The sequence below is a fragment of the Chanos chanos genome, chromosome 5 (assembly GCF_902362185.1).
Source record: "Chanos chanos chromosome 5, fChaCha1.1, whole genome shotgun sequence".
Taxonomy (NCBI): Eukaryota; Metazoa; Chordata; class Actinopteri; order Gonorynchiformes; family Chanidae; genus Chanos; species Chanos chanos.
In genome coordinates this window covers 2,338,603-2,360,837 of record NC_044499.1, presented here as the reverse complement: position 1 = coordinate 2,360,837, position 22,235 = coordinate 2,338,603, and the positions used below count along the sequence as shown (strand labels likewise).

Below are 22,235 nucleotides of genomic sequence, written 5' to 3'. Positions count from 1 at the left end.
GATGTAATGAACACAGCTCTCTCCATATCCAGGCTCTTCTCTATGTCATATACAGTCAGTAATAAACCCTGTTGTTAGTCAGATACTGTGAATGTGTTTTCTGAATGATCTGACCAAATGTCTGATTGACCATCATAGTGCTGCTTTTAGAGAGTTAGACAGACATACCAGACACAACATTCATTCAGAGAACACGCACAGCATGTGCTTACACAGAGGAATGAACTAAGTCATCTACACATGATCCAGAAAGATGAGCATTGTCTAGGTGGGTTAGAGAGTGGAGGTTATGGAGTGGAGAGCACATGGAGAATGTGGGTTTACTGAAGCAGGTGGGTGTTGATAGTGTAGTCAGTAACTGCTTTGTCTAGTGGACAGCTGTATGAGAGGATGTCTGTAAATTATCCACTAAAATATCATTAATTTTAGGACTACAGAGTATTTTTACCTGCTTAGAAGAAGGGATAAAATACTGCCCTCCTCACCAGAAACATTAGTTATAACTGTAACATTCCCTCCTCACCAGAAACATTAGTTATAACTGTAACATTCCCTCCTCACCAGAAACATTAGTTATAACTGTAACATTCCCTCCTCACCAGAGACATTAGTTATAACTGTAACATTCCCTCCTTACCAGAAACATTAGTTCTAACTGTAACATTCCTTCCTCACCACAAACATTAGTTATAACTGTAACATTCCCTCCTCACCAGAAACATTAGTTATAACTGTAACATTCCCTCCTTACCACAAACATTAGTTATAACTGTAACATTCCCTCCTCACCAGAAACATTAGTTATAACTGTAACATTCCCTCCTCACCAGAAACATTAGTTATAACTGTAACATTCCCTCCTCACCAGAGACATTAGTTATAACTGTAACATTCCCTCCTCATCAGAAACATTAGTTATAACTGTAACATTCCCTCCTCACCAGAAACATTAGTTATAACTGTAACATTCCCTCCTTACCACAAACATTAGTTATAACTGTAACATTCCCTCCTTACCACAAACATTAGTTATAACTATAACATGTATGTCATGTATGTCAAGCAGGTGACTGTTCACATTTTTCATGTCTCTCAGAGAAAGAACATGTGGGGATCCACTGAGAACACATAAACAGCTATGTTTAGAGAATGTACCACAGCATATGTAATAGAGTGAGAACAGAGATTCCATGAACTGAATAGATATACACATTAGACAGAAGATATACCTGACAGATATTTAAGATCACATAGATTATAAAGCACTATACTTTAAATCATTATAATGTTTATTGTGCGTTACTGTTTTTTATGTGGCACTCTGGTCCTTGTGAAACACAATTTCGTTTCCCTATATGTATGAGACATGCATATGTGGAAATGACAGTAACAGCGGTCTAAGTCTAAGTCACATGATTAGACCTGAGGAGGAAGCAACTCTCCAGAGAGGTTTGTACTGTAGTCTTATTATGAGAAACCTCAGTATTCCCACACTGGTGCTGTATGCAGATGACTGGGAGAGATGATTACAGTGTTATATGAACATTGTGCCATGTTTATACTAGATTTATAACAGTTAATCATGTGGGTGCTTGAGCCAGAAACTCTTCTAACCTTGTTAATGCTGCATTGGGACAAAATGGTTAAAAAAGGACCTTTGAACTTTTGCAATATCATTTGCAGTAATTTTCTGCACAATGTATGTCAAGTAAATTTTTAGTTTATCTTGTGGTTTTTAACATTTTTCCTCCTCTGGAAAACTTTCTTCATTGCTCACTACCCTGACTTTAACAACATCCCCGTATTCCTGTGTTTACCTGAAAAACAAAAACACACACACCTGAGAGGAAAATAGGCATCAGGTTTTCCCACAAACTGTCCAACCAATAAAATGAACAGCTCTGCATGTAAGAGAATCAGAATCAAACCCATAGAATCTTTAAAGGCTGTTTTCTATATTTTTATTGTTCATTTGATGTCAGCCTCAGAATGACATCACTGTGGTTCTGATACAGATTTCTGTAGAAATGTGGACATTGCTCACAACAGTTCTTAATTTTCATGAATCAAAATGAGATCCAGTGGCCAGTGATAATCATATTATGCTGGGTATCACTGTGTTGATGTAGCAGTCAAAGTCTCTGGTCTTAGTCATGATCTTGAGATTGGTGGTGATGGTGTGGGTGTAGATAATGTCAATAATGCTGGTGGACACACCTAGTGATTAATGACACTGTTCTGGGTGTTGGAAATGATGATGCTAGTTCTGGTTTCCATTTAGAGATCAGTGATGATGGTCTTGATTTGGCTCTGGCCATTGGTGACGCTGGTGCAGATCCAGTGTGGACATCAGTGATCTTGATATAGATGCGGTGGCTGATGACGCTGCTTTTGCTGTAGTCACTGACACTGGTCTTGCTGTGGATCTACAGCTTAGTGGTGATCGTGGTTCAGACTTACCTTTCCATGTTCATTTATTCACTTTGGAGACACTTTTATCCAAAGCAACTTCTAGTACAGGCAGAGAACAAAACCAAGCCAATAACCATTGAGGAGCTGACTGTTACATAAGTGTCACTGCTAAGGTCATTATCAGGCTGGATACACATGCAGGTAAGATAAAGGAATATAATGGAGTGAGCTATAAGTGGGTCAAAGAGATCCTGTGATAAAAATTATGGCGTACTGAGCACCACAATGAAGCACTGGATTGATCTACACGGTGAAAAGAGCCAGTGTTCATAGGTCAGTGTAGACAGAAGTGCTGTGTAGTTCACATCATGGAATGATAAGAAGTGCATTAGAGGACAGAGTCGTGGGGGTGGTAGGTATGGGTGGAGAAGAGGTCCAGTGATTTAATTGGTGGGTTGTGGAGGTAAGGGTTCTGCGGAAAAGGTGGGTCTTTCTGGTGTAGATGTACTTGCTGAAATCCTGGTTTTCCTTTTGTTTGGGAAGATCAGGAATCCCCTTTATGAGTGAGTGTTGAAGCTGGAGGCTGTAGGGGTCGTGTGGATCAGGGCAACCTGTAATTTGAAATTGGTCTTGGGTAACTGGGAGGAGAACATTGCATGGTAAATTCCATCATGATTTTTAAATTTCACTCACATGCTGACATGCATCCTCTCAAGACATAAAAGCTATTCTCTCCCTCCCATGGTAGTTATACCACTTAAGATAGAGTATGTCCATCATGCACTTAATTTCAGTCAAAATATGAAGTGTTCGCTATAAATAATTCACTGTAAAATTACCGTAATATACTTTTTTACCTGCCCCTTGTTCTTCTGATATGCAGAATATTGACAATCTCCACTGTACAATAAAACCCCTTTGTCTCCCCAGGTTATTCATGACCCAATCTCTCAAATTACAATGCCCCATTACTCACTCAACCCAGACAATGACTGGTGAGGTACATGCAGTCTACATGTTGTCAATGACTCCCCCAGTACATGTTGAGTGTCATGTTTTTGGGATTGTAGTTCTTTTTTTTTCCACGTGGGGTCCTCAGTCTGAGTTTTGGTTCCTGTTCAGTTCATTATTGTTGTATTGTTTGCACCTGTGTCTTGTTCTGTCTGTCTATTTAAGTCTTCTGTTCTGTTCAGTTCTTTGCTCAGTCTTGAGTTGTTACCCTGTGTGCAATTCTAGATAAAGCCTTCTTGTAAGCCCTGAGTATTTTTTGTGTGTTTTCTTGGATTGCCTTCCCTGTTGCTGAACCTGTTTTGCCTGTTTTGTTTGACCAAGATTCTGCCTGCTGTTTTCCCTGGTGTTGACATTGGATATCTTTGCTCACTGGTTTTGACTTCTGCCTGGATTTGTTTTCTGATTTTTGCCTGACCCCCTTGGATACCTCTACCCAGATTTGCCTATTAAAAGGAACCATCTTACTCAATCACTTTTGCCTTGCTCTCTGCTTTTGGGTCTACCACTTGGTGGCACAGGGGTAAGGCTCTGGGCTTCTATGCCAGAGCCCCGGGTTCGATTCCCAGGTCAATCGTTACACTGAGACACCAACCGGACCATGTCTTTGTACCAGACCCTGTAGGTCTTGTTCTAGGAACTGAAACATGTGCTGAGGGTCACACTGTACTGCCCAGAACTGTCTGCCTCTAATCAGTCTGAATTGCCACTGCCAGGACATAAACCCAGGGCTCTATGGTGGTAGACCAGTGTCTATTCTGCTGCATCACAATATTTCATAACATTTCAGATGTTAGTAAATTACTCTCAGATTTCCTGATATGATTTGTGAATAACAGCTAATTACTGAAAGAAAATCAACAGTTTGTGTCCTTTGACAAGTTTCATCTAGATCTTGGAGAATGTACCATTTTTCCTGGCAATCTACAACATTCAAGGAACGCAAGTTTGAAAACTTGCCAGTATGATTATAATCTAGAGAGACCCCACTGAGATATTGTTAACTGTTAAATCTGAGACACTTGCATAAATGATCAGTATTAATTGATAAACACAACAGAATATCAGTCATTGACTGCATAAATAGAAATAAACACAAAACAAATAATACAGTGAAGTGATTAACTGAGAATCCTGACATAGCGAGATTATTTTGGTGCTGATGGAATGTGTGTCTGAATAAGCTCTAAAGTGAATCTGAAGCTGTTTTTGTACTTATCTCATGAAAAATCCCACAATCACTCAGGACAAAAATCTCCATTATAATGCAGAATCTCAAACATATATTGCATTAGACTTGTGGTTAATGTCCATTTGTATGTAATGTAATTTTTCAACTCTCTTACTTATGCAGGACTGTGAAGGAATCTCCACAGAGCTGAAGCTTCACACTCTTGTTGCAGGTGAGATTTCTGTCCTTGTCCTCAGTGCACTGGTCAGTGGGTTTAGTGCATCTCCTCCTTCATAAAGAATCAGAGACACAGAACACATCATAACTCTGCTCTTCACAAACCACACTTTCATCTACAGCTCTCCGTAAACACAGAGACAAAAATAATAACCAAACACTACTGTAATCCTCTATGTTGCTAAAACATCCTTCTTTCATCTCTGTAATAATAAGGAGTATGCTGTCCTTGCATGATGCACAGAAGTTCGTTGCATTATATGCAATTATAACAGGTCTAACAAAATCTAGGATGTTTGAGCATATTAATCTTACACTATGTAATATTATCTGTTTGCCTGTTGAGTTATGTTTTGATTACAAAAATCTGCTTAGGTACAGTCTTTGTGATTCTCTAAGGTCACAAAATGCATATCTACCTTTCACTACCTACAGCAGCAAAATCTACAGTCAGATCCTTCTTCTAAATGGCTCCAGAACTATGGAGTAGTCTTCTGACAAATGTCTGGAATTCAGACACATTCTCTGACTTCAAGTCTAGACTAAAGTCTTCCCTATTCAGCCCAGCGTATACAGCTAATTTCCATAGAAGCAGTGGACCATGGACACAGTGTATTTTTGGTGGACTGAGGTGTTGGTGCTGTCTCCCTTCTATTCACATACAATTACTTGTTTGTTGATGATGGAAGAGAGATTTGTTGATATCTCAGGGGAACCTTTGGGTTGTGATGCCCACTGTCTCTCTCTTTTTTAGTTTTTACGCTGCATTAAATGGGCCTGCTGGTGCGCTAGTTCTGCATTCAAATCAAAGTCACTTTAAAACGTTTTTAAAATGTTGTTGCTGCGTTGCGTCAACGTTACAAACAGTCTCCTTCCCTCTTTTCTTCTCTGCTCTGACAATGAGGTGCCTATTCTGTCTATTCCCAAGCCCCCAACTCCCAAAATGAAGCCTATGAGCTCCTGTTCCCTGCCCTGGCCCTGTGGACTAGAACACCTACTCCCAACCTGGAGTCTGCAAGATTCTGCTCCTGTCTCTAGCCAGACTCACACATCCCTCACACCATATTCCCTCACGCTACAGGCTGTGGTTTACCTGTGTTACTGACTCTCCACCTGACTGTGGAACTGTGACCAACCTGTCCTCTTTACCAACGGAATAATCCCAGTATTAACTATAGTACTGGTAACCACTATTCAGCTATTCGTACTTAAAGACAAACTTACTGATATGAAAACTATGATTATCAAATTAACTTATATTCCATACATCTAGAACTCCTAATATCTTCTGTACAGTAAATATGCCATGAGTGATTTTATATGGTGTGGAATATGGAAGTCTTTGGACTATTTTATACTGTAAATAGCTTTATTTCTGATGCCAGCTAGAGGAGGAAGGGTTCGTCCTCCTTCCTCACTACATCTTAGGGAGTTTTCCTTGCCACTGTCACCTTAAGCTTGTTCACTTGGGGGTTCAGGATAACTTAACTGTAAAAAGTGCTATAGAAACAAAATTGAGTTGAATTTCAACTGAATAGTTCTCTGTTGCGGCTGAGAGTGCAAGACATTTCAATACTAGACCCTGAACTGCCTTTATAATGTTTACTGAATAAAATAACCAGAACCGAGATGATCAGTGTTATAATGTGAAATGCCTAATCTGTGTGCCGGCACCAACTCTGCATGATAAACACTTATATTTTACTTTTTTTAGGTGGTGCATTCAGGTTACCTGTAATTTGAATAAAGAAAACCAAGAGGATATTAAAAATGTGAAATTTTTCACTGGCCATTCCTAGTACAGAGTGTGTGTTTCTAGTACAAATAATTATAAACATTTTACAGATACAAACCCATGAACAGTCAGAGTGCAGTCTGGACGTATCTGAGAGTGCTGCAGTGACCTGATTCCTTCCTCCAGTAATAAACCTTCCCCATCTTCACCTGCACAAACACTAAAGTACAAAAAACAGACATACTACATACCCAAATACACACAGACCATAAACTCAGACCATGACTACCACATTTTTAATAATCTTCATAAATCATACACACTTAAACAATCAGAACAACGTATGCATTCATGGGCAAGGGTTTCTCTTACCCAATGTCCTGTAGACTGGGGCAGGTCTGGATGAGGGAGAGGATCCTGGCAGCCCAGCTCTCAGTCAGACTGATCACAATCAGTTCCACCTTCTTCAGACCAGGCACAGAGTTCAGGAAAGACAGCAGAGCATCAAACTGCTCATCCAACTCTGGAGAACTGCAAGAGAAAATGATTAACACACAACCAACATACAGCATACAAGCAGCACAAAATATTCTGTTAGCAAAGCATCTAATGTGTGTGTGAGTGTGAGTGCGTGTGTATGTGCGTGTGCACGCATGTGTATGTGTCTGTGAGAGACATGAAAAGAGAGACAGAGAAAGACACAGAGAGAAAGAGAGAGAGAGAGATGATGAGAGAAAAAAAACTATTTAAAATGATTAAAAAGTGATATCTCTTGTACGCAGTGTCTTCATTTGTAGTGAGCATTTTACTTTATTAAACATCTGGAGGAATCCGTATAAAGTGAAAGAACATACTTCTGTCTGGAGTCTTTTATTCTGTAAATGATCTCTGTCAGTCTTGTCCAGTTGATGTTGGATCTCTCTGACTCTGGACCAAAGAAACAGATATGTGGGAGTGGTTTAGGGAATCCATCAACCAATCTCTCATCTTTAAAAGTGAACCTGGAACCCAGTCAGAAACACAGAGTTACAATTACACATCTACAGAATTACTGTATGAAATCTGACAGCGTAGACATTACATCATCATTCACTTGAATCTGTTTGCATAACTACAATGTATACATACATTACAGTTCTCATGTGTTCTGTATTAAAATTTGGAATGATTGGTTACGTTATTAACAATAACGATGGAAAATACAGACATGTCTATAACTGAAAATCAGACAGAGAAAGTGGTTCATTAAGAGCTTATTACCTGAAGTTTCCATCAGCAACTGATACACTGAGACACTGGTAGAAGGCCTGAAAACAGTCTTCTTTCACCTGAACACTGTCAATCAGGGCAAAGAGTCAACTCAACACAATTAGCAATGAACACAGAGTCAACTCAACACAGTCAGCAATGAACCCAGTCACCTAAACACAGTCAGCAATGAACACAGAGTCAACTCAACACAGTCGGCAATGAACACAGAGTCACTTCAAACACAGTCACCAATGAACACAGAGTCAACTCAACACAGTCAGCAATGAACACAGAGTCAACTCAACACAGTCAGCAATGAACACAGAGTCACTTCAAACACAGTCAGCAATGAACACAGAGTCAACTCAACACAGTCTGCAATGAACACAGAGTCAACTCAACACAGGTAGCGATGAACACAGGGTCAACTCAACAGAGTCTGCAATGAACACAGAGTCAACTCAACACAGGTAGCGATGAACACAGGGTCAACTCAACACAGTCAGCAATGAACACAGAGTCAACTCAACACAGGTAGCGATGAACACAGGGCCAACTCAACACAGTCAGCAATGAACACAGAGTCAACTCAACACAGTCTGCAATGAACATAGAGTAAACTCAACACAGTCAGCGATGAACACAGGGTCAACTGAACACAGTCACCAATGAACAAAGAGTCAACTAAACACAGTCAGCAATGAACACAGGGTCAACTCAACACAGTCAGCAATGAACACAGAGTCAACTCAACACAGGTAGCGATGAACACAGGGCCAACTCAACACAGTCAGCAATGAACACAGTCAACTAAATACAGTCAGCAATGAACACAGAGTCAACTAAACACAGTTAGCGATGAACACAGAGTCAACTAAACACAGTCAGTAATGAACACAGAGTCAAATAAATACAAGCCAGTGATTAACAAACAGCAAAATTTTATGTTTTCTCAATGTCTGATGCACACACACACCCACACAAACAAACAGCTTAATGTATGGGCAAATGTATCTCTTACCTGATGTCCTCTAGACTGGGGCAGGTGTGGATGAGGGAGAGGAACCTGGCAGCCCAGTTCTCAGACAGTCTAAACACTCTCAGATCCACGTCTGTCAGACCAGGCACAGAGTGCAGGAAAGACAGCAGAGACAGCAAAGCATCATACCACTCATCACACTCAGGAGAACTGTGAGAATAACGACAATAATTACCACACAAAGAGGTACACAATGCAAGGCACAGCGTGTAGGAAAGACAGCAGAGCACTGAACTACTCTTCAAACTCTAGAGAGCTGTGTAGAGAACACTATCAAACCAATACTGAACAATGAATATTAGAGAAAGACAGCCTAAGATCAAGATCTGAGTCAGTCAAGAGACAGAGAGAGACAGAGAGAGAGAGAGAGAGAGAGACAGAGAGAGAGAGAGAGAGAAATAGACAGATGCTGTATTTATCGTTGTGTTGTGTTCATGTCAGTTATTTGGTCAAGCAAGCGAAAAAGAGAGAGTGTTTTAGAGAAAAGGGGTCACATGTCAGGGAACATACTTCTTTCTGGAGATTTTTAATCTGTAAAGTATCTGGGTGAATGTTGTCCAATCGATGTTGGATATCTCTGAGCGTGGACACCTGAGGCGGATTCCAAGGAGCGACGGTTCAGTCTGTGTCTTGGACAATCCATACATCCACATGATCTCTACAGGAAATGGCCTGAAAGCCAGTCACAGACACACACACACATCTGCATTTACACATTTACTGCAGACTTACCTCACGAAATCTCACAGCAAAGACATCACATAACCCTTAGCATTTTCCTGTGCTCATTAGAGGATGTATATACACTATACAGTTACAATGTAATTTCTATTACATTCTTTTTGCAATGTTATGTTAATGATACAGATGTGACTGAAAACACAAACATATTTACAGTCCAAAATGACACTGAGAGAGAGGTTAATAAAGAGTTTCTTACCCTTCTCCAAGTGTTAACACACGCAGAGCTGAGCAGACACTTTCAGTATTGTCCTTGTTGTCACTAACACTGTCAGTAAGAGCACAGAGTCAATGAGACTGTCAGTAATGAACACAGGACCAACTGAACACAACTGTGAGTCAAATAAACACAGTCAGTAATGAACATAGAGACCACTACAGTAACTAGTGAACAGACAACCTGATGTAATGAACACAGCTCTCTCCATATCCAGGCTCTTCTCTATGTCATATACAGTCAGTAATAAACCCTGTTGTTAGTCAGATACTGTGAATGTGTTTTCTGAATGATCTGACCAAATGTCTGATTGACCATCATAGTGCTGCTTTTAGAGAGTTAGACAGACACACCAGACACAACATTCATTCAGAGAACACACACAGCATGTGCTTATACAGAGGAATGAACTAAGTCATCTACACATGATCCAGAAAGATGAGCATTGTCTACCAAAGCAATGAGGAGTAATAAAGAGACAGACTATTATTTTGTAGCTTTGAGTTGGAGAACAGACTTACTGTTGGAAACAAGCAGGTGAAATGTGTTTTGTCTATGGGGTGAAAAAGCCATTATCTTATTTTCTTCATAGTTGTTCATGATGACAACAGTGCTGGCAGTGATGGTCTTCACTGAGAAGTTTAACAGATTTTAAACTTTTTTTTTTTTCGTGATGAAATAACTGTCACGTTGTCCGTTATAAGGACGTATCACTTTTACCCTGTTGCCATTAAAATTGGTTTAATTTGGATAAAGTTTCCATTCATGTGTTCAAAAAGTGTTACCTTATGCCAACTCTAATATTTATCTTCTGGATCCAGTCTAGGAACATGACAGCAGTCTTGGTAGTGATGGTCTTCACTGTGAGGGAAACCTCATCAACAGACTTCTGTTTGCTGAGAGAACTGAGGACCTGCTGCACACCCTGATCTGACAGGGTACTCTTCATCAGTCTGTATGAGATAAACAAATAAAAAGTTTCAGTGTACACACACACACACACACACACAGGCACACACACACTCACATGCACACGCGCACACACACACACACACACACACACACACACACGCACGTACACACGTAAAATTCATTAACAGCTGACAGACCATCACCACATGGAATCTGTGAATATTTTCATAATCCTATCTTTTAAAAATAGTAGATCTTTCAATGTCGCAAGAACAAAAAGTGATCATTTGTGATAAATGACGTTAGAAATTTTGCCGCAATAGCATCTATGAACATACGCACGTACACACACACACACACACACAAACACACAAAGTGTGTTTTATTTGAGTGATTTGGGTTTGGGCCATGACCATAAAATTAACACTCCACATAGATACACACAGATACAGTCCTGCTGTGTGTTGTAATAATCCTGTGTCTTTATCCTGACTGAACAGTGGAGCTGAATCATAAGTCTGTTACTGTCTTAATTCAAACAGGAGTTTAACTCCATCAACATATGCACTTATACACACACAGACACACACACAGACACACACACACACATATATATATATGTATTAGAGGTGTACAGAGACGTCATTATCTTTATCTGTTCAACCAACAAAATTATCTGTCTCTGTATTAGGGTAGTAGACCAGAAGTGGGTGTGGTTTATATCGAAAGTCACATTAAATCAGGCAAATGTTGTAATGCTGATGTAATATTGGCATATTATTAATTATGAAACATATTTACACATCCTCGTACTGCGCTTTTCATCTCTCTCTCTTTTTATCTTTTACTAAACTAAGTTTTATGAGCTGTCTGATTTCTGACTTTATTTCTCGTAATTCTAAGTTCTTTTCTAACAATCAACAAGTAACTTGAGCCATCACTTCTGCTCCAGCTTTAATGGTTCAATGCAACGTGCATGCGGTAGCAGACAGGAGCGAAGGCTACAATGGCTGCATCTGTTCCGTCCAGGTATTTTCATATTTATCTATATGAATAAAAGTCAAACCAACTGATTGTCACACACCTGCTTCACAACCTGTCTGGTTTCAGATGTGATAACCCATAAGTAATGCATGTTTATTAAGTTTATGACCTTGACAGCATCGTTCAAAAGGGAATGAAGCTCTAGGCTCATCTTCGTTGATGCCAGGGCGCCCCTGTGTATAACACAGTATGTCTGCACTACTTCAGGATTCTCCTGCCTCATGTGCTTTGGACACGGCCAGTCCCTGATGCTGCTGCGTCGGTACGCACAGTAGTACAGGATTTCCAGCTGATTCCATTTTCTGAGAAAAATGAACTAACGATGTTGAAAATATCCTGTCCAGTTGTTTTCCCCTCCAGAGTTTTGCCAAAAAGTATGTGTTCGCGAATGTCGTTAGTATCCACATATCTTGCAAAAGCAATGTGCCTGTCCACCGATGTCAACTGATTCATCCAGCTGAAGTGAAAATGACTCACCAGCCCTGGGTTTATCCACCAGTTGCTCATCAGTCTCTGTCTTGATAATTCCACGCGAAACAGTGTCATTTGACAGCGATACAGTTTTGATCCTGTCTGCTGCTATTTTATCCACCGTGGTCTCAGCAAACACAGTAGCGGCGGGAATAATCAGTTCCTGTTTGATGAGAACAGGACATCGAGGCTAAATGGCTTTTTAGCTTTAGCCAAAAGTAAAGAAACGGCATACGATGCTTCACGTGCTTCTGCCGATGTACTTAAGGCTTTGCTCATCTTCTCTTGGCATGATGTGAATTCATGAGGTTTTCCTCTGAAAAAGTCCGGAGATGCCGTTGAAGATGAGATAGCTTCACGGTGCTGCTAACTAGCAGCTAACTGCATAAAAAGCACAGTGCTGAGGACCGGTCATGTGAAGCAGATGTAAATCCCATCCCTATGTATTAATCACGAAACTGGCGGTGTTTCTGAGGCTCTGGTTAAGTTCTTTTTAGTGTGTTCGTTTCCTGTCGGAGGAGCTTGTCTTCATTTAAGAAGGCCATCTGTCCGTCTGTGTCCCGACCTCTCCTACACTATTTACCAAGCAGACACTGAGGGTGTTCTAACCTGAAGCCAGATCCGGTGCTCAATAAATAGCTCTGTTTAATAAACTGAAATACATGTTTTAATTTGTCTCTGTGTAGTCCTAATTTAACTTAAAAATTGCAATAACCTATTTTCATGATTTATTCTTAAATGTCAGTTTCCATTTTCTCTCATATACCCCCTGCAGTACCCCCCAGCACCCCTAGGGGAACACTGAGAGACTCGCCACGGACTCACTCAGACATGAGACCTAGCTTAGTACTAACTAACAACTATGCTTAGTCAATGTCAAAAATACCCCGTAGTTTTCGTTAGTGATTTTTTAGGGGGAAGGTATCAAGGGCCCAGTTCTGATAGTCACGGCTTGCCACTGACATACACACATACACACACATGCATGCAGAATATAGATATATACATACAGCACTGTGTATACTGTGTTGTGGACAGAGCGCTCTGTGTATATCCAGTCTTTGTTTAGCTTGAATGTCAGTGAAGTGAATATCACTCTATGTCATGATCTACATATCCATCAGCAGTTCAAGACATGTATGTTCTAGAGAGACAGATAGATAGAGGGAGTTCTGAGTGTGCTGCACTAGCTCTGACACTCAGGGCTGTGGTGTGATGTCTGTGAACTTTATTCATTAATACAGACCATCTTGAACATGGGTCAAATCAGGGTCAATACTCATTTTATCAGACGCTGTACCATCAGTGCCAAAGTAGACTGGCCTGCTACAAAATGATAGAGATAATACTGAAAATAAAAGGAGATAACTCAACAGTGCTGTAAAGTTTGATATTTGTGATGTGTTAGGATATTTACACAGTTACTTACCTCAGTTTGTGTAGAACCTTTCCTTCCCCCAGAGCTGAAACCAGTAAACCTACATCATCATCTGAGAGCTTCTCCACCAACAACCTTCACCATTAAAAGATTAGAAATTACTGCATGAATCAATGAAATCAAAACCTCAGTCCAAAGCATCACACCTCTAAATTAGTGAAAAAAAAATTTTGTGTAAAGAATGTAAAGCAGAATAATGTTACTAACTGTCCATATTTGGTCAAAGTTAAAATGAGTAGAGTCTTATGACATGTGGTACTTGGTCAAGTCAGGTGTGAAATCTCTAGAGGTGTGTTAAAGAAAGGTCACCAGAGGTACTCACCATAATACCTCACTCCTGCACACTGCAGGCTGAAGAATCTTCAGTGTCTCTGGAGTCAGACTGTAGCATGAGAGAATCCCCATGTGATGGAGTTTTCGGATGCGTGGACAGAACTGCAGACAGTACTGCAGCACCCAATAGTCTGTCCTTCTCAGGATAATAGAAGAAAATGTAACAGCCTCCCAACCCTCCATAGCTTTCCTCAGAACTTCCTCTTCATGGAGCTCATATAGACAGTGGAAAATGAACATCACTGATTCGCTACTGACACGACCATTACTCTTTTTCATTGCCTGCAGTATCCATCCCTTCAGCTGGGCTTGAATACAGTGAGAAACAGACAAGTTGTGTCTGAGAGAAACACTCACATTCTTATTAGAGAGACCACAGAGAAACTGGATCACTGGCAGGAGGTGTTGTTTGTTCTTGCTCTCTTGTGTACCCCATGATTTCTCTAATGGTTGAAGAATCTCTCTGACTACCCTCTGGGACTCCTCTTCATTCAGCAGAGCATAGTAAAGAGCAGTGAAGAACTCCTGAAAACTGAGATGCACGAAATTGAACATCGTTTCCTGGCGGATTCTTCTCTTCAAGAGAAACTTACACAGGAATGGATTGCTGGTAGGATCTGACACTGTCTCAGACACACTCTTCTCATCAAACAGGACTTGCTGTTCCACCATCCCTCTCTCTGCCAGCTGGCCCAGACTCCTCAGCAGGCTGGGGACAGACTGACTCAAACCCTGGCAGTGGTGCTCCAGCAGAGTGGACACAAAGTCAACATATATGGAGGCGGATGTGTCCAAATAATTAATTGAGTTTTTGTAAACTTCATATTTCTCTCTGAAAACTGTGCAGATGATCCAGCAGATCACAGGGATGAAGCAGGCAGTGAAGAGGGTTTCATTTGCTTTCACAAGCTCATATGCCTGTGTCTGTAAGAGCTGATCATCTTTAAAGAACCTCTGGAAGTACTCCTTCACCCCCCTCTCAGAGAAGCCCATAATGTCAGTAAATCGTTGAGGTTGTTTTTTGAGCAATTTGTTCAGTGTGTCTGTAGCTGTAGACCTGGTGGTGACCAGCAGGAAGGACTTAGGCAGGAGGCATCCACTTAGCACGGCTTTCAGAGTGGACTCAGGTGAGGCTGGAGTTTGGACATCAGTGGGCAAAGATGGGGTGGACATGTTGTCTTGTGAGAGTTTGAGTTCATCAAAGCCGTCTATGAGGAAGAGAACTCTCTCTGGTGAGTGCTGTAATATCTGTGAGATCTGTGCTGGTGTTAAACTCTGACTGTATCTCAGGAGCTCCACCAGACTCTTCTCTCCAGAAATTTGGTTCATCTCTTTACACTTCAGGTGAAAAATAAAATCAAAATGGTCTGTATAGAGTGTTCCAGATGCCCAATCCAACATAATCTTCTGTGCAGTGAAGGATTTGCCATTTCCAGAGTTTCCCTGGAGAACAACTGCTTTTGGAGTGAGTCTACGATCATCTGGACTGAAAAACTGGTCCACAGTGATGCTGCTGTACTTTTCACTGTCTCTTGCACTGAAGAACTGCTCTCCTCTGGAGCGAATCTCTGTCTCTCTCTCACTCTGTTCTCTGTGTCTCTGAATGATCAGCAGCTCAGAGTAGCGGTCAGTCAGCAGCACATTTTCACCAGGGAGGGAGTTATATTCTGTCACATATGCATACTGAGAGCAGATCCACTCCTTATAGTCATCTTTAAGGTTTTGTAAGGCTTTCCCTAAAAATAATAAAGACATGGCTATTATCAAATCTGGTTATTATCATTCAAGGTAATCTGAATATATTCTGTACATGATCTCTCAGAAGAAGATCTGATAAAACAGAGGAAAAACTAATGAAAAAATAAAGTCTGTATTGTATTCAGAGATGCTGAGTTTGTAGTCTGTGTTAATTTGTCAATTTTAACTGAGTGTGGTACTTACCTGGGTTCTGTGAGTGTATGTCTGCAGGGTTACTGCTTCCTGTGGAAATGTGACAGTATCAGTTAAGAGTGACACCTGGAACTATAGTATATACTGTACCATCCAAAACAGAACAGAGGAGTCTATTCTGGATTAAATCTAACATAGTCAGCTGGCTATGGATATTGTATATTTGTATGTGGATAATGTATTTTTCTGTTCTGCATTCTCCTGTTCTGATAAAAAGAGAGATGAAGAAAGTGTTTTTTTATTTGCTCTTTACCAGAAACAGTGGTTGTGAATGTAACCTTATCGTGAAATACGTTGTTATGGAGTATTATTGCTGTGCTGTGACCTCCAGTCTGAGCTGACACACTGACACTCAGACCCTCAGCAGAGTGACAACCAACACTCTGCTCCTCTGGAGGAGAGAACAGAAAGAGACAGAAAGAAAGAGGAAGATAAGGAATCTGATCAATGCTGAACTGGAACAATGGGTTATTTTCCGCAACGGAATCCATATGCTGGACTCTTCTGTTTCAACAATAATTATTGTTTTATGGATAATGGCACTAAAGCAGATTCATCACGATAATAATCACAGTAAATCTTCACTAAACCCAATATTATATTTACAATCACAGTTTAACTCTACATCTCCAATTACTACACTAATAGCAACAGTTTACCACTTCAGCTCCCATTATTATACTGACCGTCATATTTAACCTGCCTGTCACATTAACATTAGCTGTACATTTTAAAGTAGCCTATATTGGTTAAATATGAGTGTTTGAAAAGTTCGGTCTTAGTTTATTTTCACCATACCCAAGTTCAGTATCCGCTTTCTAGTTTCCTGATATCACGTACTATCGCCGTATCCACTTACTGTAACTGGTCTCCTCCTAACGCCGTCTACATGGGCTAAACAAAAAGATGTCTTACTAACCGGACCGTTTTTCCTTTGTGCACGCGCTGGGTACGCATAAAACTGACCCGTAACACGCAGTCTTCCGACCTCATGTCTTTATTTATTAGTATAATCAAAACAACACACTCACCGTTCTGTTTTATAAACATGCTTACAGTGTGATAACGAGGCACTAAATTGCTTTCGAACTACGATAAAGCGCTACATGAAAAAAACGGCAACTTAAGATGAAAAATTCATCGGAATTGAACAATATTCGAGCTCACGAATCACACAGTATATAAATTAATTAAAAAAAAAAAACTTGATATGTAGTTAGAAAAAAACACAACTATATTAATAATATAAAAACTTATAATAGCTACGTCGCCGTCCAAAGAAGCCACTTAGCATAGGCTACATAAGTCGGTTCAGCACTGACATGACGTTGCATATCCGACTGCTGCTTTAACATGTAATTCCAGGCAAACCGCTATAAACACATAACATCCCGCCCGCATAGCGGACAGAGATTCATACAACTTTGGCTCGGGTTGATGCGGTGAGGCACGTCGGTTTTGTGTTGGAAAGCAACGGACATGTCAAGGCTTAAGGAAAAGCTGTCGTTTTCGGTTAATCCATACTTACTTACTTACTTACTTACTTACATACTTAATCCATACTTACGTTTTCGTTGTTCCATCTTCTGTCAACTCGTTTCATTTTTATATTTGGGATGCAGTCGGACAGTGTTTATAGTTTAGGGAATGTCCTGAGAGAAATGACCAGGAAGTATCTATGTGCCATGTTAACACCAGGGGTGCAGCGGCGGCTCCAGCTTGTATGGCTCCCTGGGCGAGCCCCGCCCCCCCGCACCCCCAGCGCCCCTCCGAGCCAGAGAAAAAAAGTACCATTCTGCACTAACTGTGACTCTTATTCGGACTTTTGGAACGGCACATATAAATAATCATTTTGAACTCGGTAAATGTAAAAATATACACAGAAATAAGACTCATAAAAGTCAAAAGAAGTAACAAAGATAAATATCCATTAGTAATGATTTGGCACTTGAGCATCAATGAAGGCAGCCGTGGCCTAATGGTTCGGGAAGCGGGCTGGAAAAGCCAGCGGGAAAAATGTGGCCGGAGGAAGTGGGTGAACAGTGCTTTCCGCTCCCACATCCATGGCAAGGCACTTAACCCCAAACCCCCGGCCATTCACCATAACAAACGATCCGTGACTGACCAGTGATATGAGACCCTTTTAACCCAGATGATGTTTTAAATTCAGCAGGTTGAATCTTAGGAATGATGATATGCACAGTGGTTGATTTGTAGGCCTCACATGTAATACCTTGCATCTTGCATAAATTTAACCATTAAATACAATCCACAAATACAAATAACAGTTTAATTCAATAACAATTAGGCTAAATACACTCCATGCAATCATACTAATTGGGATTCATGTTAATAAATATGAGTGAAAGGTGAGTGTGAGCAACCATTCTGAATGTGACAACCATTTCATTTCACTTTTGTGACTGGTAGCCTATATTCCTTTTTTATTGCTTCAGTCTCAACCTTGATAATGGTAGTAATAGGTCTAATATTTTTCACCGGGTTGTCCCCGTTTAAACAGCCTGTGTGAAGCAACACGGTAACGCACGGAGCGAAGTATCTAAGATGCGTTTTTAGTGGTCCATCTTCGGAACACTGTAGCAGAGCCCATTTACACTGTAGCAGAACCCATCCTAATCAGAAATTCTCTGATTGTAGTTTCACCCACGACAATAACACCCACCGTCGCATAATTACGTAGTCTAGTGTAAGTGCAGTGGGATTCTCTTAGCATCGCGGCTGTGTTTTCCTAAGTCCTTATGAATTCTCCTGCACATCTTTCTCTGACTTCATGACGCTTTCCATTGAGGTCAAGGCAAAGTGGTTAGGAAAGGACATAGGGTGTCATTTTTTTGACTATTCCACTGCAGCCTTGCATCTGAAATATTCACTCATTCCATTACTCCTGAATAGACATACTAATCAGCTGGACTGGAGCATGGAGCATTTGCTATGTAAAAAAAAAAAAAAAAAAGACATTTTTAAAACTCCAAACAAAGCTGTCTAGAATCTAGACTGTGATGTTAACACAAATTATTTTAGAAGACAGAGCTTCCAAAACAAAAATAAACACATGCACTTAAATGAAAGTTCTTCTAGTTTGTTGAAACACCAGGTGGTGCCACTTGAACAAATCATCAGTGATGAGCTTTGGGTCATAGGGTGTTTCGGATCTTGGATCATCAGACAGACACCCTCACCCGGGCAACCCAGCCGGGGGTGATCAGTCCCCAGCTTGCTACACCATGGATCACCCCTCTCTATCCACAGCCACTTCAACGCTTTTTCTGCAGCTTTGATGATGTTCTCGCTGGCTCCTCTTTCCTGTAACCCTCTAACACTAAGGGGACTGAGTGGCCGATGTATGACTAATACATATACATATAGATATACATATTATCTAACTTATGACTAATACATATACATATCATTATCTTACTTATGACTAATACATATACATATCTTACTTATGACTAATACATATACATATAGATATACATATTATCTTACTTATGACTAATACATATACATATCATTATCTTACTTATGACTAATACATATTCATATAGATATACATATTATCTTACTTATGACTAATACATATACATATCATTATCTTACTTATGACTAATACTGCTGAGCCAGAAGACAGGAAATGTTATCTTATTGAAGCGGAGTGGAGAAAACATGATCTTTTTCTTCAAATTAGAAAGCTGAAAAGAGTGTTGGCTACAGAACAGAGATCCAGCTGAAGAGTGGATTTGTCTACCAAATGTCCTGTCCAAATATTTACACCCCTTCAGTCAGCCTCACTCTACCATTGGCTGTTCATGTATCTAGGCAACAAAAGGACTGCCTTTACGTATCATCCATTTGTGTCGTTTCATACCAGTTTTCATTGTCTCTTTATAATACTCCCAGTGTTTGTTAAATAAAAAAACATTGCCCGTCATGTTAAGAGAGAAATAGAGAGAAATATTAAACATTCACTCTCGGTTCTGCACTTTCTTTTTTTCATTACTACATTTCACACCTCTGTGTAGTAGACACAGACCTGTATTCTCAAGCAGTCAGAACAGACGATCATGCTGCTTTAAATCAGTGTCACAGCCTGCACCTTGCTTGGGACTTTTATTTTGAAATGTCTTGCGCTCCCGTTCTGTGTGTGTCTCCACCCCTCACCTGATTCTGTTTGTTCCATTTATTAACCTCGTTTTACCCTTGTTAATTTCCACCAATTAATAATATCCAGCTGGACTTCAGTACAAAAGGGCCTCAGTTCTGCTTCTCTTGTCAAGAAAATTTTCAGTGACAGCGCAATGTTAAATAACTTAGTGCTTTTTATTGTTAAGTCACTTTTGGGGGGTTATAATCACACTGCTTATAGAAACTGTGACATCTGAGCTTTTGTCAGAAATGTCCACAAAAGAGGAAGGGGCCAGGGACTGGTTTTGGATAAAGCCAATGTTTTGCCTGAACGCCGAACATAAAATCAAACACGCCGGCATTTTGACTTGCTGTCACTTAAAACAGGCCAGCAGAGACTGGTTTGGCTTTGCACACATGTCACTCCTCGTTCTCCTCCAGAGTTCCCCAAAGTGCTGGAACACTGACACTAACTGGGGTCTCACTCAATAGGGACAAATGCATTTTTTAACTTTGTGTTTTTCTTAAACCACTTTAGAGTGCTGAGAGGTGAGGTGCTCCACGCATTCAGTCACGTCAGTGAGAGAATATTTAAATGATCCTCAAAGAATAATGAAGAAACACAATTACTGAATAGTTTTAGTTTATTAACTGTGCTGTGAGAAGATGGACATCCCTAACATTCCTGATGCGCGTCTTCTGAACAGTTTGCCTTTATGAATGTGCACTGATCCCGTCAGACATGTAGAGCGATTCACGTCTGTCCCTGCCACAGCTGCAGTGCTGCTGATAAGAGGGGTGGACATTCGCTTTACAGTGCAGCCCCCAACTGAGCCTGAATCCCATATATGGCTTATCAGTCCTCTTCCACATCCACTCTGGACTATAATCATTATGTTTCAAACACAGACACATTGTAGACATATTTTATTACAACTGAAACTCAACTGCCAGTCCATTCATTGCGGCTGGCAGTTGAGTTACTTAGGCCAATATGGTTTAATCTGCTACAGATATGGACACCTGGTGTCTCACCTCATCTCTTACTACAAATGTACGTTTGACCGCAGTGGTCAGACCATTTACACTGTGAACTGTTAGACCTTTCAACTCGCATGAGTATTTTAGGTAACGAATCAAAATCTCAAAGATGACGTGAGAAGCGACTGAAAAAGGGGAAGAAAATGGCTCAGACACGTCGAAAGTTACAGAAAAATGCATATTGATGATAATATATGACCACACTGACTTTACATGGACAATAGGCCAGTGAGTGTGTGCTAAAAAATTACAATAACAATAGTAATTATAATGTACTGTTTAATAATTGGAATGAATGACATTGTAAAATGACCTAAACTTCAAACTAGAAATACTTGTTTCATTCATCAAAACAAGTGTAATGTGGAAGCATTCATATGACATCTCCTAATGTAAAGGCAGCTATGGTCAGCTGATCAAGTAGAACAGGCGTCGTAGTGCAGATTTTGGAAATACTTCAAATGGCTTCAAGATGAGACAAAGCAGGAACATATTGTAGTGTCTAAACTACAGAAACTCTGTGACGTTTTCCTTTACGGTGAACTGTTGGCAGTCGAGAGGAGTTTTCGTGCTTGACCATAAATCTGCTATGCAAATGTCTGTGTCATATATGCACGTCTTTCTAAGTGCACAGTGTCTGAGTAACTGAATTTTTACCCAAGGCAAATGAGCGCATCCTTTTAAGGACAACTGTAGGTGTTCCTTTACATACGCTGACGCGTTTTCCTTTACGGTGAACTGTTGGCAGTTGAGAGGAGTTTTCATGCTTGACTATAAATCTGCTATGCAAATGTTTGTGTCATATATGCACGTCCCTCTAAGTGCACAGTGTCTGAGTAACTGAGTTTTTACTCAACCAGATGCTTTGGCAAATGAGCGCGTCCTTATAAGGACAAGTGTAGGTGTTCCTTTACATACACTGACGCGTTTACATTTTTGATTTGCTAGGATGGGTCTATGACAGCAAACCAATGAGAAATCATTCTGAGCACTTGTATGCACCAGGGAAATGTTGACATGCAAACAGACATAGAACATCCCAGATCTAGACAGTAGACCATGTCTGAGTTCTCTGACAAACTTTTCATC

General features: G+C 40.4%; 1 protein-coding gene across 1 annotated transcript; it reads right to left on the bottom strand.

Annotated features, from left to right (window-relative positions):
• Positions 1–4,865: 4,865 nt before the first annotated feature.
• Positions 4,866–17,601, bottom strand: LOC115811279 (NACHT, LRR and PYD domains-containing protein 3-like). The gene is made up of 14 exons (XM_030773426.1): positions 17,527–17,601; positions 16,213–16,350; positions 15,951–15,989; positions 13,999–15,745; positions 13,668–13,751; positions 10,597–10,764; positions 9,794–9,862; positions 9,364–9,525; positions 8,836–9,003; positions 7,824–7,898; positions 7,418–7,564; positions 6,936–7,094; positions 6,672–6,783; positions 4,866–4,880 (listed from the first exon to the last, which is right to left on the bottom strand). Exons 1-14 carry the CDS (start codon positions 17,540–17,542, stop codon positions 4,866–4,868), a joined length of 3,099 nt encoding a protein of 1,032 aa, XP_030629286.1. The 5' UTR covers positions 17,543–17,601.
• Positions 17,602–22,235: the final 4,634 nt, after the last annotated feature.